The 18,687-nt window shown below is 37.1% G+C and overlaps 1 protein-coding gene across 5 annotated transcripts in view; it reads right to left on the bottom strand.

Moving 5' to 3' along the window:
* LOC109051652 (thrombospondin type-1 domain-containing protein 7B-like) overlaps positions 1 to 18,687 on the bottom strand; it is a 223,531-nt gene that overhangs the window by 8,048 nt on the left and 196,796 nt on the right. For 4 of the 5 annotated variants that reach the window (XM_042731041.1, XM_042731040.1, XM_042731039.1 and 1 more), the window contains 8 exons: positions 18,138 to 18,271; positions 17,859 to 18,012; positions 15,584 to 15,725; positions 9,966 to 10,081; positions 9,575 to 9,692; positions 4,159 to 4,304; positions 1,538 to 1,712; positions 60 to 233 (listed from right to left, as the gene is read on the bottom strand). In XM_042731041.1, the coding sequence (XP_042586975.1) occupies positions 60 to 233; positions 1,538 to 1,712; positions 4,159 to 4,304; positions 9,575 to 9,692; positions 9,966 to 10,081; positions 15,584 to 15,725; positions 17,859 to 18,012; positions 18,138 to 18,271 (1,159 nt within the window). The remainder of the gene's footprint in view (positions 1 to 59; positions 234 to 1,537; positions 1,713 to 4,158; positions 4,305 to 9,574; positions 9,693 to 9,965; positions 10,082 to 15,583; positions 15,726 to 17,858; positions 18,013 to 18,137; positions 18,272 to 18,687) is intronic. The other variant, XR_006155584.1, reaches the window with a different exon arrangement.

Raw genomic sequence — 18,687 nt, 5'->3', positions numbered from 1 at the left:
ATATTATATTATATTATATTATATTATATTATATTATATATTTTTTTCACTGCTTGTACCTTTACATGGACGTGTCTCAAAGACTTGGTGAGGGCAGCTGTCCTGATTCTCCAGCACTTGTATGACCACAGCCTGTGAGCGAGCCTGACGGCCCACTGTCTCAAAACTGCGTCCTTCCAGACACGTCAGCTGACAGGAACTCCACTGCGACCACTCTGTGAGGTGACAGTCTCCTGTACATGACAAATCACATATCACAACTTCAGTTCTACAGTAAATGAATACCATGAGAATTGAATACTTGTCAAGAAACTCCAACGGTCCAGTTAGCAAGTACAATAAATAAATAAATAAATAAATAAAATGATAGTTAAAAAAGAATGCTATACGATGAATCCCAATTTGCTGAAGTGTAAAAGTATGAATACTGGTATGTACTGTGAAGCAAGTGGTAAGTACAAGATTCTTGGGACATATTATCGCAACATAAAACAACAGATCTTTGTCATATATATTTGCGTTTAAAGAGCTAATAAAATATTTCAACTCAAATCTATATTCTGATTATTTACTTCTGTGGTGAGCAGCTTCGTATTGGGGTCCTGAGCATGGCCAGGGTTTATTTTGCGATAACAGCTGGCTGGATGAACATTATCCCTTACTTAAAAATGACAGATTTCAAATGACAAATACTTACAAAAACTTAAAGCAGATTTGGTCTTACATTTGTCTGCCACTTGCCTGTATAAAATCCTGTAGTGAAAGTTTTTATAATAATAACAGAAAAATAATGAGAAGAAAAATAAAAGTATGCACAATACAAACATATATATTTTTCCTCTGTCATAGAACTGAATGCATGACAAAGTCTTTAGATACATTTAACGCTTCCTTAGCTGAAGGTCATACATCACTGGTCCTCCTAATCCCTCAGAGCAGAGGCCGATTCACAGCCAAAGCTGCCCCCACCTGCGCACGCTAGCGCTAGCTCTTCAGCCATGACGTCCTTTTGATTCTGCAGCCAGGATGGCTATTAGAGACAATCTGTGCGCCCAGGCATCTCATTATCCATCATCTTCATGAAGCCAGTCTATTTTCATCCCTCACTGGAGCTGCCGAAACATATAATACAGCGACGCACACCGCACACCATATGCCACCCTCTCTAACTCGCTCATTTCTTTAGACTCTCTCTTTTTTGTCTCTACCTTTCTGACTCTAGCATCTTTCTTCCCCTCTCCTCCCAGCATATGTTCATCCCTGAGAGCACGCAGCACATTTACAAAATCAAGAGAGGCACAGAAGTAAGGCTAACACAAGTCAACAATAGCCTGGAGGTGAAATGTATTCGCAGGTTAAAAAAGTGGGACATTGCTTGCCGACAAGTCATTTTACTGAACATGACAGATGTTAATTCAGACAGTTCTACTCCTTGATCAACATCCTGCACTGGTTATGAAACAATAAATCATGTTAAATGAATAAAGGGCATCAGTGCACAAAAATGTAAACACAACAGATAAAAGAAATATCATACCTGGACAGGGAACGAAACACGGCTGCTGCAGTTCCTGCTCGCTTTCCTTTCTCACACGGTCTCCACACTTCTCGTCCTCTACTGTTTTCGAAGGATAGGGGCTGTCCAGCCAGTCTGACCAGTGCACCACACACGTCAGGTTCCTCTCCCTCTTGCCCTCTCCACATTCTGCCCCCTGCATGAAACCACACGGCCGACTCATTAATCTGGACGAGCCTTGAGCAGTGAGGCAGAGGAGCTTTTTACACTGACACCTCTCTCTGAATGACTGACAGCTGAAAGTGAAACATGTTACGGCATTTCTCATGAATTGTGTGACCTGATCACACAGCTGAGGTTTCAACCATTACAGCAAAAACTGTTATCAGCATTTTTGTCTTGCAGTAAAACTGTCTAAACATCCTAAAAAGCGATATTGGATAAGATATTTTGAGAGACCTTTTGTAATTATCTATTTTTTTGTTAAATTTATAAAAATTTATAATTTTAAAGTTGCTTTTGTTTTATTTAGATTTATACTTAACAAGGGGGAAAACAATTACAGCTTAAAGGGATAGTTCAACCAAAAAAAAAAAGTAAAATTCTGTAATTTACTCAACCTAGAGTTTCTTTTGCTGAACACAAAAGAAGATATTTTAAAGAACACTGGTGAACAAACAGCTGATGGTAGCCACTGATTTTTTTCCTATACTACGAAAGTCAGTAGCTACCATCAAATGTTTTGGATAACAACATTATGAAAATAAAGGGTGAGTGGATTTTCATTTTAGGCTGAACTATCCCTTTAATGCCTTGAATTCTTATCATAGACAAATTTTGCCTAAAGATAAAGTTCGTAAGACTTTAATGTCAAAATATATTCTATTAACCCAGTTTATTGTTCATTGTCTACTGTAAGTATTAGAGGTGTTACAATAAATCAATCTCTGGAATCGCTTCTGAGCTTAATTTTTAACAGCAGATGGCGCTGTAGGCTAGTTCTCTAGGCTAGTTTTTAACCGCACACTCAAATGCTCACAAAGAAGAGCGTTTGTGTGTTCATCTGAGTAATTAAGTGGTTAAATGTACTTGCACCTCGGCATTTATGCTTTTATGATGCAAGGTTAATGTAAACACAGCCCATTGTGAACACTCTTGTAATTCGCTTCAACCTTTTCGAGCTTTAAGAATGATTATTTTAAGTTCAAGTGGTGTGTGTAAGGAACTGGAAGCAAGCAAAGTACGGCTTTTTCTAAAGTTCAGAATCAATTCAAGAGAAAATTGCGATGCATTCGGAAAAATCGCAGAATCGATATATGAATCGATTTATCGTGACACCCCTAGTAAGTATGCCTTTCATAAGTTTATCTCTCCCAAAAAAGTGTAAACATTGAGCCTCCCAGGCACCATCAAAACAGTAAGAGCGTTTATTTCAGATCTGTCAATCTCCTTCCAGCTCAGCCAATAGCACGAATTTGGAGTGTGGCTACTGTGACAAGCTGAGCCAGAGGGTGTTTAGCTGGTGTGGGACGGGACCACAGCTGACACGTGTCATGGAAAAGAACTTCAGATATGGTTACAGAAATGCAATGTTTGGGTTTCAAATGAGACAGTGAACTTGCACGGTTTCTTCTCGACAGGTAAACTAAACCTTCATTTTAAAATAGTAAGATATTGTAAGGATAAGAATCATTGTAAGGGCAAGAGTGAATTTGCAAAGGTTGCATGTAAATATGCTTCTATTTTTGCTAGGTGACACTATTGGTTCAGAACTGCATTAAAATAATGAAAATACTGATTAAGAAAAAATCTTTTTGCAGTGTTTTTTTCACTTACAACACTTTTTCTTCACTCTTCCATGAAGTTTATGGAGCATTTAACCTCAATATCACGTTTCTTCTTGTTGTTATTGCATGTGTTACACATTTTGTTTTCTGTTCAAACATAATTTGCCTTGCAAATGTTAACTATGCAAATCACATCTTTTCAGATATGTGGTTTAGCATGTCTCGGAAATGTATGTAATAACACAAACCACAACTACTGTAATAAGGGAAGCTGCGTTTCCACAGATGTCACACATATCACAGAAATGTGATAATGTTTATGAATATGAAAGTGTCCATCGCACCATGCACCAAAGAAAGCACATAAATGCATGTTAAAAGTGTGCAACGTTTCTTTTGTTCATATTGTGAGGAGGACAGCTTTTGATCTGGGCAAGCACGACTCCAGGGACGTGCGCAAAACCCCGAGACATACAATTAAAATCCTTCTCAGATACGAAAGGGAGAGGAGAGAAAAGCAGAAGAGAGGAGATGAAAATCTGAACTCTGCCACTGTTCTCCTCTAATGATAAGACCTAGGATCGCAGCATGATTTTAATCAACAGTTACCTCACGTCTCAATGACACAAAGTCCCTCTCTCACACACAAACTCAGCATGTGCGCATGCAATTTCTACAAAATTCAATTAAAGAACTGGAGTGTTGTGCCAGTACCAGATAGACATGCCAGGCGGCTGGTCTCAACACCACTTGGTCATACGAAACATGGATTGAATGCCCTCAGGTTAGGTGATATGCAATAACCAGTAACTGCAGAATACATGCAGATTCAATTATTTTTTGCCCAGGATCTACCTCCACTGTGCAGGGAGACCAATCGCTCAGAAGCCACGTGTAACAGGGGCTGATGGGACAGGGTTTGGACTGGGATAGCTGAGAGGCACAGGGGCGTCCCTCATCATGAGCTTGCTGAAGCACCCTGCGAGAGCGAGTCATAACACCTGCAACAGAGATGCACGAAAAGAGACATCTGTGAATGCACTGTATGAAAATATGGCAAACGGCAGAGGAAGGGCTAAAAATACATCAAACCTACATTAGTACGTACTCCAGCAGCTTGGGACAATGCTGTGGATTAATGTATTATTCACACATGGTATAGTTGCAATATTTATCAACTGTACAATTCAGGAATAGACTGAAACAGACATCTGAGATGCCCCATCTTCGACCAGCATGGATTTCATGTTGGTCCAGGCCAGTTTAAGCGTGTTTAAAACTAATCTAAACAAAGGCAGAAATACATTATATATATATATATATATATATATATATATATATATATATATATATATATATATATATATATATTTTTTTTTTTTTTTTTCTGTGTGTCATTCCCATTCAAATTGTGAAAATATTAAATTAATTATTTAGGACACATAACATGATATCTATGCAATGAAACTTATCAAAACAAAAGAGTTCACCAGTTTATTTCAAACAAATTGTAAAAATTAAATAAATGAAGCTCTTTCTTAGGTGTATTATTATATGCATTAAAAGAGACAAATAATTTTGCCTTTTTATTTAAGTCAAGTCTAGAATGTTTTTAATATCATTAGGATATATAAACATTAATGATCTATAATAATTTACAGGTCACAAACTTATAATTAAGAAATATTGTAAGTGTAGCATAGTTCTACAAATTAATGAACTAATTAATGAACGATTAAACTCTTGGTGCTGGACAACAAGCTGTAGCTGCATAAAAGACTTTCACAAAAGAAAGCTATTAAACAATTCAAAAATTGAATTTTTTTATTTTTCAGACAAAAATAACAAATGGCTCCTGCATAACAAATTTCCGTACAAATTAATGAACTAATGAATGAAAGTTGTGTTAAACTCTTGGTGCACATTTGAGAGAAAAAACACGCTGTAGCTGAGAAAAGACTATCACAAAAAACTTCTGTGATGTTCATTTGCCCACGTATTTACACAAATAATTTTTTTATTTTTCAGACAAAAATAACAAATGGCTCCTTCTGTGATGTTCATTTGCCCACGGATGGACATTGTTAATGAACAAATAAAAAATAAAAAAAGTGTGTTTTTCTACAAATCAACAGGCCCAAAAAAACCCAGAAAAACCAGTAAACACAAATGAGATTTGAGAGTATCACAAGATTTTGAGTGATTAATGACTTTAATTTCTTCTCTGCTCCTTACACACATCTATCATATGACTTCAGAAGACTTTGCAATCTACACAGCGAACAAAGATACTTACTTGCTCTTTTCGGAGCTTGACAGCTCTTGGTCTTCATTCACTTTCAATGTATGGAAAAGAACAGCTTGGACATTTTGCAAAACTTCTTCTTTCGTGTTCCAAAGAAGAACGAATGACGTGAGGATGAGTAAATGCAGGGATATATCAGGTCACTGTATATAGCAGCTACAAAGCCTGCCTTACTTATTAGTGTTAACTAGAACAGGATGTCTCAAACATGCAAACTAACAGCACTGAAGCTTAGACCAAGCTTTTTGGAAGAATACAATTTTGGGGCCATCACTCTTTTCGCCCAACTTCTAAAGAAAAAAAGAGGAAATACAGACCCTTTATCAATGTTCATCTGAACTGACAGAGTGACCGTGCATCTTAACTGAATTGCACTCTAGTGAGTTTGACTGTAAAGAGCCCTCCTTCCAGTAGAGCATTAAAGATTTAACAAGAAGAAGAAAAAAATGAAATTATATTCACAGCACAACATAACTGCTCATCAAATTCATGTTTTGTGCTGCTTTCAAGAGCCGCCTCTACAGCTGGCTGCTTCAAGCATGTCATTCATTAAAACAGAAGCACTCCGGCCAGATGAGGAAGCCCTTAAAATGACGTGATTTGACAGAGGAAATATCTCTACTTGATCCTGTAGGGAGATGGAGGAGAGTTGGGGAGGAATAGAGAGACATCAGGGCTAGAATGAAGAACGAAAAAAGGGAAAAGCACAGAGTTCTTTGGGTCTCATGAGCTTCACTTCCAAATGCATTAAAACTCTGTGTGTATATATACAACACAAAATGAACCCCAAACTCTCAGTCTCAGGCGAGGTGCGCAGGAGACAACACTGCTTTGACACAGACAAAAAATAATCTTTTTCCAGCCAGCACAGCTTGTGTTTATTCTATGCCTGTGTATGTAACCGAAAACACGCTGAGAACTTCCTGTTTGCATTGCCTGAAGAACTCCCTTTGGATTTAAAAAGTAAACTGCCTGGCTGAGATAGGAAGCTGATGGCTGAATGAAAATTAATGAAGATTGTGCTGAACGTGTCTAATTAAGAGAAAAACAAGCTGAACTCCTAAGGAGCTGGGTCATTTGAACCATAGGGACCCTGGCTGCACTTAAGGCTAATAATTAACACATTTTAAATTGCATGAAGCAATAACACTATTCCATCAAGCAAATAGGCCAACAAACTCTGAATTAACAATTGCAATTTTTAGAACACTAATGGGTAAAATAAATATTTCCCTTTGACTGATAAATCATTCGGCATGTTCAGGAAACCAAGGGCTTCATAACCCAGAGTCATTAACCTGTAAGCCGATCCTTAAATATGATTCATGACATAACATCCATAATTAAAAAGGGATTCCGACATGGCATGTTAATGAATGCAAAGTAAATGCGCACCACCTGATAGTGTGAGCCTAGAGCAAGCTGAGTGTTTATCTCCATGGAACCCGAGTGCACAGGTTTGTGGGTTAGGTTGCATGCAAATGAAAATGTGTCAGCTGCACAGGAATGTTAAATATTATTGCACACTGTAATTTGCAAGCATGTTTCTCCCTGATCCTTCTAAATACTGCTGATTGCTTCTTAAGACTGAAATGATTGCTATTTTGGGCTTCCAATATTTATGGATATTGGGAAACATATATCCGTTGGGAAACAATATTTGTGAAAAGCTGTTTTTTGAAAAAAAAAAAAAAAAAAAAAAAAAATTTTTTGAAAGGAGGTTATTTTCACAATGTAAGCATTTTAAAAAAAAATCGAAAACACAATTAAACCAGTAATTGTTTGAAATACTACAATTACAAATAACTGTTTTCTATTTTGATATATTTTAAAATGCAATTTATTCCTGTGAATAAAAAGTAGCCTAATGCGAATTTTAGTATAAATAGAAAGTTTAAAAGAACAATAATAAATTACTTAATTGTTTCATCAATTTAATTAATACATTCCTAGATGAATAAAAATATCTTTATTAAATGAAAAAAAAAATAAGTAAAAATAAATTAAGCAAAAAATAAATTAATAAAGAACATTTTAAATAGTAGTAAAATTAAACTGAATCAAGTTTACACACTTAACAATATTTAAAGAGCACCTATCATGGAATTTTTAAATTTACCTTTCATGTAGTGTGTAACATAGATCTAAGTGAACAAAAACATCCTGCAAAGTTTGAAATATGACAGTGCACCGTATATAAAGTTATTGTCTTTCAAAAGTAAGAGTCGACTCTGAGTCATTTTTATGAATCGTTAGAAGAACGAAGCTTTTTCTCTGACTAGATGACGTCAACTTGTCAAGTTAATTTGAATACGATAAGCCCACTTATTGCGCTCCAAGACGCCAGTGAAAACTTAGAAAACATCATGGCGACGAGACGCTGTGTTCTGAAGTGCGACTCAAAAGCAAACTTTTTTCATCTGCCCAAGGATGAGCATTTGAAGACTAAGTGGCTACAATTCATATATAACTGTACCACAGAAGTATAGTCCGAGCCTTGTGCTTTGTTCACGCCATTTTGAAGACGATTGCTTTACCAACTTAAATGCAATCAAACTTGGATTCGCGAGCCGGCTGATATTTGAAGGAAGGTTCAGTTCCAAGTGTATTTGCATTCAGCTTCCTCCTCCGTATCACAACCTGTAAGTGTTATTAATAATTGTTGCTTTTACGTTTTATGTAGCATGCTTAATAATTGTTTGGTTTGTTCTGTAAGCACCGTTTAGCTTCTAGGTCTTCAATGACAAACTGTATTGAGATACGTGAATTGTTTGTCGTTGTGTTGTCTGATCAGTATTTAAAGTTGCAAATTGTTTCTGTGTAGTTGTAGCCCCAGTTAAATAACTATTATTATGTTAATTTTTTTATATATGCTTTTTATCTTTTCAAAGTACATATAATGTGTTTCCAGGTAAAGCACAATATTACTGTCTTACTGAAGTAGTTCTAAAAATTCGCAGTGAACCTAAGAATATGTCGATTATTGTAGACTGACGTCGTTCTAATTACTTTGTTTAATAATAAAGAATGTAGTGTAGCACACAGACTTTATAATAATTGTGAAACTGCTGTTTATTGTGCTGCACTGGCAGTTACAGGGTTAATGCGGGAGAGATGAGTGATTTCAGCTGGTGCTCCTGTGAGCGTCTTTTGTCTGTCGTTCTTCAAACATTACAGTAGACATATTTTGGTTTACAAACTGTATTGTTTCATCAGTTAGTCACGTTAGCACTCTGCTAACGTATCCACCTAGTGTTCACAGTTTAGCAGCTAAACTTTAGCTGTGGGCACGATTCGCTTGCATAAGTGTTTTTGTATTTTATGTCATTATAAGAACGAATTGACTATATTATTGTTTTATCTAAAGGTGCTTTGTCAATGGTAGCGCTGGCTAACTGGCTCAAGGACTCATCTCTGTGCCAATCACAACAGGTTTGGCCAGCTGACCAATCAGAGCAGAGTAGGCTTGAGGAAGGAGGGGCTTGCTCCGAACTTGCTTGGAACGAATCGTTTCCTAATCATTGGCAAATGACTCTAATATTAAATGTATATTCTGAGAAAATTTACAATGTTTTCTGATCTTAGATGCATTTAAACCTGTTGTAGGGCACTCCAACACAATATTAGGACACTTTAAAATACCATATGACCTGCTCTTTAACATTGGCTAAAAAGAAATCTTAATGCAAAGTAAATATTTCCATAAAACTTATTATTATTATTATTATTATTATTATTATTATTATTATTATTATTATTATTATTATTCAAAAGTGATTGCATATTGGCTGCCATCGCCAATATGCAATCACTTTTGAATAATAATAATAATAATAATAATAATAATAATAATAATGAAAAAAAAATGTTTTATGGACATATTTACTTTGCATAAGTGTCGGCAATTTCCTGAGCAACAGTCTGTTGCAAACAGTTCTGTTTAATTAATTACATACTGTGACTCACCTTTACTGCCACAGGTGTGTGAACACTCGGTCCAGGGTGCCCAGTCAGACAGGATGCAGTTAAAGGGACAGTCCATCACACAGTTCATCGTCAGTCTCCATGGTTGAGGCAGGCCCAGCTAAAACAGCGGGACAGCCATTAACCCCACGTCCCCTCACCATACACAATCTCTGTCTGATGAACCAGCCGTGAGCCAATGAGGGGCTATTACTGTAAAAGGCTTCAATGAAAGAATCATTTTCTGGATATGGAGCAATACTGTAGGGAGTTAATGGACATTCATGGCTGATTTACAGTGCATGCAGTTGAAGGACATAATACAATCCCACAGTGCTTAATGCCCCCTCAGAGAACATTTGTACTGAGAGGGGCGGCAGGAAATGAAGCTTACCTCCTCGCACACGCTCAAATCCACCACTTTGCCATCACTGCGGATGCAATCTAAAAGTCGTGTCCTCGTGCCCTGGCCGCAGATGGCATGTTCGCTCAGCTGACAGGTGCTCCAGCCTGACCCGTAACCAAACGATACAAAAGCACACACACACACGGGAAAAATCAGACCAAATGGCATTTAAATATCAGATTCTGTATCCTTGTACACAGCATTTCAATTCCTTTCAAATAGCCTTTCAATTAAAGGCAACATCAGGAGTACATTCATACAAGCCTGGATTGCATGTTTTCATTAGATTTTAAAGTATGAATGCATGCTTAATGGGCTAATACTGTCCACAACGCCTAATGTTGCCTGATGCTATTAAGATGCAATGCTATGAAATTATAAGATTTTCCAAAATTGTCATTCTGACTCGGTTCATACTTAACTTTTTTTTTTTCATATATACACTACCATTCAGAATGCTTGGTTCAGTAAGATTTTTTCTTTTTAAGGAAATTACTACTTTGATTTAGCAAGGTTGCATTAAATTGATTACACTGACAGCAAATACATTTATAATGTTAAAAAAGATTTCCATTTCAAAAAATTAATGCTGTTCTTTTGAACTTTCTGCTCTTTAAAGATTTTTTTTTAAAGTATTGCGCTGTCCACAAAAATCTATTAAGCAGCACATTTGTTTTCAACTTAGATAATAATACAAAATATTTCCTGAGCACCAAATCAGCATATCATGTGACACTGAAGTTTGGAGTAATGGCTGCTGAAAATTCAGCTTTGCCATCACAGGAATAAATTATATTATTAAAAATATTCAAATAGACAATAATAATTAAAATAAAAAATAACTACTTTAAATTATAATAATATTTCACAGTTTTACTGTTTTTACTGTATTTTTTGATCAAATGAATGCAGCCTTGGGAAGCAAGAGAATTCTTTCAAAAACAAAACAAAAAATCTTTCTGACCCCAAACTTTTGAACGGGAGTGTAGTTTTCACAGAAATATGCAAACTGTGAATACGCTAATGTCTATTAAACAACAAAGTAGAATAAAGAGATGCATTGTGATCTGAGGGCAGAAGTTAGGCCGCCTTTATGATGCTAATCTGGCTTTAAGTCAGTCAAATGGCTTTGAGGAGCAGTAACAGTATTGATATGATCAGCGATTTCATGGTCTCTGTGCAGTAAAGCGCTTATCATCTCATTCATATCTCCATGCCCATTTTCTTCATTAGGCTCTATCTGGAGAATTAGTATCTATATGCTCTACTGGACGATAGTGCACATGTCCTACTGAGCTCAATATGGATGGCTTGTGGTAGCTGCAGGCAACCGGACAATCCAAAGCAGTGGATTTACAGCAGGTCAGAAGTTCACATTCTCAATGGAGATGTTAATGTGAGAAGAATAGCATAAAGGACAGAGAAAGAGTATGAGCCTTTATCTTGCTTAAAACTGTAACATAATTTCATATCCATCGTATATCCAAGAACCTGCTATGAGAGGCAGAGTGAAATCACAGAGAGTTTGAAGATATGCACTAGATTAGCATGTTCCCATTATTAGTGCAGTGGATAGTATCTCCAAATATTCATCTGGAAGGTTTCTTCTATGGGCTGCGTAGCTTGTTGTTTAAGATCTGGACTGATGCCCAAAAGAAAGCAGGTAGAACCTTGCAAGAGCCAATCTTTGAGCCATCGTAATTGTGTCCTTGATAAAGGTAATTTATCAGATTGCCTTTGGGAGTTTGTCTTTGCAACTTCTCTTTATCCTTTTTGGCACTTTTATCAATAGACATACAGCCTGACCCACACTGGGAATCTGGGGTTCAATATATAATAAAAAAATAAATAAACAAATAAAACAAAGTAACATTGATAACACACTTCAGATGAACATAAGCAATATTTTTAGAAATACAATTTCTCTCTTTGTGAGTCCATATAATGCAAATATTAGTATTTTCATCTCTCTGAGATAATATTACTATTTTTAAGACATTGATTTATCAACTGGAGTTGTAGGAGTTACCATTAAGTTTGCTTTGTGAAGTTGCTGATGAATGAACTGTAAAAGTCCTGTTTGCTTGCACTTTATGGACACAATCTTTTAAAATCTTTGTGTTCATCTGAAGAAAGTATATCATATATTTCTAGGATGGCATTAGGGTGAATAAATGATAAGATCATTTTGGATGGAGTGTCCCCTTAAGATGTTAAGATGCATGAGTGTATGTAAAAATTAACATTAATCAAGATAAATAAATGCTCTAAAAGTACTGTTTTTGTAAGTTATTGAATTAACTTTAGCAATATTTTATTAGTAATGTTAACATAGAACCTTCATTAAAGTGTTGCCAAAAGATTAATAAGTAATAAATACTATATAACATTTACAACTTTTAAAAGGGCCACAGGATGAATTCAAACTATTTAAATTAATAATGCGTGTTTAAACTATTTAAATTAATAATGCGTGTCAGATCCAGGTCAAGTTCAGCAGCGGCAACTCTTAAAGAAATAGCAGCCAAAAAAACCTAATAACCCAGCTGCTGTGATGCGTGTTAATCAAGTAACAAAAGGAAAAAGAGGAAATCAATACATTTTGTAGCTTTAAGGATTCATCTATATTTAATTTAGAATTTAGTGTTTGACAACTTATTTAAATTTCTGTATCTTTCCTACCTACTGAAGGGGACAGGTAGCTAAATATGACATTTATTATAATGGGTTTGTGTGAAGATTGTTTTAAGTTAAATTAAAAGTTGTTGCTTTTTTAAAGCCTAATAAATGTTAAAATTGATAGCTCTCGTGTATACTGTATTGTCGAATGGCTATAATCAATGGTCAATTTCATAGAGACATCAGTATTGGTATAAGTCATAAAAAAGATACCACTAAACAAAATTATAAACACAACACTTGTTTTTGTGACTTTTTCTATGTACACAAAAGGCCTATTTCTCTCAAATATTGTTCACAAATCTGTCTAAATCTGTGTTAGTGAGCACGTCTCCTTTGCAGAGATAATCCATCCACCTCACAGGTGTGGCATATCAGGATGCTGATTAGACAGCATGATTAATGCACAGGTGTGCCTTAGGCTGGCCACAGTAAAAGGACACTCTAAAATGTGCAGTTTTATTGTATTGGGGGGTCCAAAAACAAGTCAGTATCTGGTGTGACCACCATTTGCCTCACGCAGTACAACACATCTCCTTTACATTGAGTTGATCAGGTTGTTGATTGTGGTCTGTGGATTGTTGGTCCACTCCTCTTCAATGGCTGTGCGAAGTTGCTGAATGTTGGCAGGAACTGGAACACGCTGTCATATACGCTGATCCAGAGCATCCCAAACATGCTCAATGGGTGACATGTCCGGTGAGTATGCTGGCCATGCAAGAACTGGGATGTTTTCAGCATCCAGGAATTGTGTTCAGATCCTTGTAACATGGGGCCATGCATTATCATGCTGCAACATGAGGTGATGGTCGTGGATGAATGGCACAACAATGGGCCTCAGGATCTCGTCACGGTATCTCTGTGCATTCAAATTGCCATCAATAAAATGCACCTGTGTTCATTGTCCATAACATACGTCTGCCCATACCATAACCCCAATGCTACCATGGGCCACTCAATCCACAACCCTGACATCAGCAAACCGCTCACCCACACAACACCATACACACTGTCTGCCATCTGCCCTGTACAGTGAAGTACAGTACATCTGGAAGAGAACACCTCTCCAAAGTGCCAGACGCCATCGAATGTGAGCATTTGCCCACTAAAGTCGGTTACGACAACGAACTGCAGTCAGGTTGAGACCCCAATGAGGACGACGAGCATGGAGATGAGCTTCTCTGAGACGGTTTCTGACAGTTTGTGCAGAAATTCTTTGGTTATGCAAACCGATTGTTGCAGCAGCTGTCCAGGTGGCTGGTCTCAGACCATCTTGGAGGTGAAGATGCTGGATGTGGAGGTCCTAGGCTGGTGTGGTTACACGTGGTCTGCAGTTGTGGGGCTGGTTGGATGTACTGCCAAATACTCTGAAATGCCTTTTACTGTGGCCAGCCTAAGGCACACCTGTGCATTAATCATGCTGTCTAATCAGCATCTTGATATGCCACACCTGTGAGGTGGATGGATTATCTCGGCAAAGTAGAAGTGCTCACTAACAGATTTAGACAGATTTGTGAACAATATTTGAGAGAAATAGGCCTTTTGTGTACATGGAAAAAGTCTTAAATCTCTGAGTTCAGCTCATGAAAAATGGGGGCAAAAACATCAGTGTTGCATTTACAATTTTGTTCAGTATATGTGTGTGTGTGTATATTATTTTTTTAAACACAAAAACAAAGATACAAACTTTAAATATATTTCTTTTCACCTTCTCAACCTATAAAATATTGTTTTTAATTGAATAATAATTCATCTAATATATCAATCCTCAGTCAATTTGCTGTTAGTATATATATATATATATATATATATATATATATATATATATATATATATATATATATAAATTATCAGATTTAGCATAGATAAAGCAGAAATACTGAAAATATCCAAATATCATGTTGGACAATTTGACCTATCAGTAAGCCCCGCCCCCCTTAGTTACTGTTGCTCCCTCGGGCAAACAAACGGAGCTGCTCACTGTCTCACAATAACAGCTGTCAGTGTAAACTGTCCCACAATGTTTCTGAACCATTTTGGACACAGAAGGGCCACCATTCAAGTGGGAATTAAATTTTCAATGGAGGGATATATAAAAGATTTTTAAATAAATATGGTGGGTAACTCGAGGCGAGGGTTTACAGATCACAATACAAGCGGGAGAAGTCTCATATTACTGCCGTTACGATCACGGATGAATACATCCCGGATCAACACTGTTCATGTATCGCAGGGTATGGTTAAATTAATTTACATTTAACCATTTTCATATGGAGATGCACCTTAGTTTATGTGTTTTGACCTACACTGTATATGATGCGAGAACAGTCCACTATTTAGCTTTGTAAGTTAGCATGAACGCACTTACTTAAACGCTAGTTTTAGCCAGAGATACCTTGCTGAAACACAAGATGACATTAACATTCTGCTTGAGCAGATGAAAATGTTAACTTAATGAGAGTATAGCACCCAGAAAATTAACGCTTTCGTCTTCATTGGGATTGGGGTTGAATGCTTAGGGACATTTTGCTCTGTTTTGCTTGGGTTTAGGAAATGTAATAAAATAAATTATATTGCCTGTCCTCTCAGGATACCTGGAATCAGTGTTACAAGTACCACAGGCACATCATTTTTCCAGTTTTGCAGCATAAACACCATAAAACCGATGCGAGCTTTGGATCCTCCAATGTTTCTCTATGGCGCCGAAATCTAAAGATGTCAGAGTTCTGCTCCTTGTGCAACTGATAGCTGACTGCTATTGGCTCATCTGCGTTCGAGAGGAGGGGCTCACCGATAGGTCGATTGGGGCCTTCAAGCTTTAGTATGTGTAGCCTTAAATGCACTGTTGAAGTGAATGAGTTATGCAACAGTCATTAGATGCTCATGTTATATTTAGTGTTGTGTCAAGCAGAATGAGAGAGACCCACTGGAGACATTGTAGTGATAATTGAAGCAGGTGCTGTTGAGGCTGCAGGGCTCTGTCTGGCTGCTGTCTGGACACACTCTGTCGGCCACTGGGGGGCGCAGCACGTGTCTCGTCCTCATCCTCACTGTGCTTTCATTACATGGCTACAAATAAATACAGTTAAAAGGTCAAGAGGGCTTTGACGCCAAACACATCAAAGTCTAGACACTTTTTTATATTTAAAAAGTGCATATACATGGGCAAGCTGAGCAATAACCGCTGTGCTGTGTCATACTGCATTGTAAAAAGAAAAGAAAAAAACCCAGCAGTCAGGCAGCCACATGGTCTTGCGATGCTAAGTGCACTGTTAGAAGCTGTTAGGCTGCAGGCAGCAACTAATCTGCATCTCCATCACTGTCAGACGCTAATGAGACCCTTTAAACGGCTAGCTGGCCATGTGCATGTATCTCACTATTGGGGAGGCTGATCATCAGCAGGAGCTCTATTCGGCTAGTGCCACATATCTGTGCACCCAGGTTTTTTGGGAACATTTCATAATTATGTAAAACTGAAACTAATTAAACAAGCTCAATCACCAAACACTGGTGTTTGACATGTTCGCAGTGCTGGCTGAACGCTTTGACACAGCGAAGAGAACAAACATCGCTTGGAACCGAGAGCGTACAAGGTAGAATTGCGATCTAATGTGATTAGTGTAGAGACCAAATTATGCTGAAATGGCTTGGCAGTCTTGTGTAGGTTGGGCCGAGCCAGGATAACTCATCCAGTTTGTTTCTGATTTGTTGAGTGCGAATTGAAGAGCTGTTTGCACTTCAATGAGTCAGCGGCCCGATGGCAAATTGTATCTAGGGTAACTTTTTATGCACAACATTAATTAGAATAACAAATGCTTCATTACTACTGGAGATTCATCTGCATACTGATTTCAGTTGTCTCCGTATTCACCGTTTGAAATTTCGCCGCAGGAACTCTGGAGAACAGTATGAAGATTTGACTTGCGAGGCAGCATTAATGTGAAATATTCAAATAGATGCAAAACATCTCGACACACTGTCTTGTGTCATGGCCCGAGCTAAGAAAGAATTGTGCAGAAATATACTGTAAAACCTTTCTGTTCTTAATTCACAGACTGAATAATCTCTCTAGAGGCAAAAAAAATGTTACGAGCTCATAAACACCAGTGCATAATTTTCAGCTACAAAACAATGTCAACAGCAGTCTTAGAGTAGTATGATTGCTGGTCAAATGTTAGTGGAACATGTCCATAGTTAATATGAACTCACATGCATAAAAAACACTTTTGGATAAAAGATGCACAGTGTATATTGTTATGAATTTGGTCATTTCATTACTACTGGTTAACATATTTTATTAATACCTTTTAAATAATATCCTAATAAGTTTGCCATCATCTAACATTCATTAAAAACTCAGTTATACTATTAAAGGTAATGGCAACACTTTCTATGCTACCTATGCTCATAATAAATTAAAAGGCCATTTGATCTTATTCTTAGTCAAGTATTACTGTTCTATAAGTTGTGTAAATTCATGTGTATTGTTTTAGCTTTAAAAAGTTTTAAGTGTTTTACTTATTTAATAAGACAAAACAATATTTGGGGTCAATGTGTTCTTTTTTTAAAGAAATTTCTTACTTTATTCAGAAGGATGCATTAAAGTGATCAAAAGTGACAAGTACAAAAGACTCCAATTTCAAACAAATGTTGTTCTATTCATCAAAAAATGTATCACACTTTCCGCAAAAATACTGAGCAGCACAACTGTTGTCAATATTCATAATAATAAGAAATGTTTCTTAAGCACTTAATCAACATATTAGAATGATTCTGAAGGATCATGTGACACTGAAGACTGGAGTAATGACTGCTGAAAATTCAGATTTGCCATCACAGGAATAAATTACTGTTTAAAATATATCAAAATTGAAAACAGTTATTTTACGTTGTAACAATATTATACAATATTACTGATTTTAATATTACTGATATATATTTAAAATATTACGTATTTTGGTAAATGCAGTCTTGGTGAGCAGATGACACTTCGTTCAAAAACATTAGGAAATCTTACCAACTTTTGAACAGTAATGTAAATATTATTGGTCTTATCACACACTTGGCTAAAGTGTCCAAAGGTACATTAATACTTTTTGGGGCCTCTGTATGCTAGTCCTCCCTTCAGAGACAGCTTTGAATGTTGCTGAATGTTTAAATTGTGACTTCAGGATATAACAGCAGACAAAAAGGACATCTTACTATTGAACAGGTGCTCCATTGACTCCACTGGGACATCACGCAGTCATTAGGGCACGGCAAGATGCACGTCTGAGCTTGGGGAGGGATTTCATCCTGGTCACAGAAGGTCTCATTCACACTGCTAACCAGATCCTCACTGCCACGCCTCATACACCTGTCACCGCCAAAGAACAGCAAAATGAGGATGTGGAGGACGAGGGTAGCAGACTGGAGTGGGTCGTGACCCCTAAGAGAAACATCTGTGATGGAGTTACTCTTTGAGAAAGTGTCCTTGCTTACCGAATCTTGCGGCTTTGGACCCCCTCACCACAGGCTGGCAGCTCGTCCACTGTGTTGATGGTGCAGACTGACCAGGGGTCTGTTACCCACTCGTACTGACCGCACTCACTGCGACAGGGCACAGCCTCATACACCTACAGACACACAGAGACAATAATGCACTGATTACAGCAAAACCCATTTAAATATAACTTTGAAGCATCTATCTCAAGCATCAGGGTGGTTGACGTGAACCAGAAAAGCTTAATTGCATTCAAAAAGTCTAATACAGGAATGCATTAAGAACTTTTGCAATCTCTTTTCTAGTTATGAGATTCCCTGTAGATGTTATTCAGAGTAGACACTATCTTTAATCTGTTGCAAACAAAAATAAGGCTGTGAGGGATAGAAGTACAGTCTCTCTTGTAAGAGCATTATCCGCTTCTGAGACAACTGTCCATTGCAGTCAACATCACCTAGGCTGGAAAAAAAATGCTTGCCAATCAGTCCCACCAGGATTTCATGTATTATTATTATTATTATTAAAGGAAAAAACAAACAAAACAAAACA

The sequence above is a fragment of the Cyprinus carpio genome, chromosome B9, assembly GCF_018340385.1.
Source record: "Cyprinus carpio isolate SPL01 chromosome B9, ASM1834038v1, whole genome shotgun sequence".
Classification (NCBI taxonomy): Eukaryota; Metazoa; Chordata; class Actinopteri; order Cypriniformes; family Cyprinidae; genus Cyprinus; species Cyprinus carpio.
The sequence above is the reverse complement of the archived record's forward strand: the minus strand, read 5'-3'. Positions and strand labels throughout refer to the sequence as shown.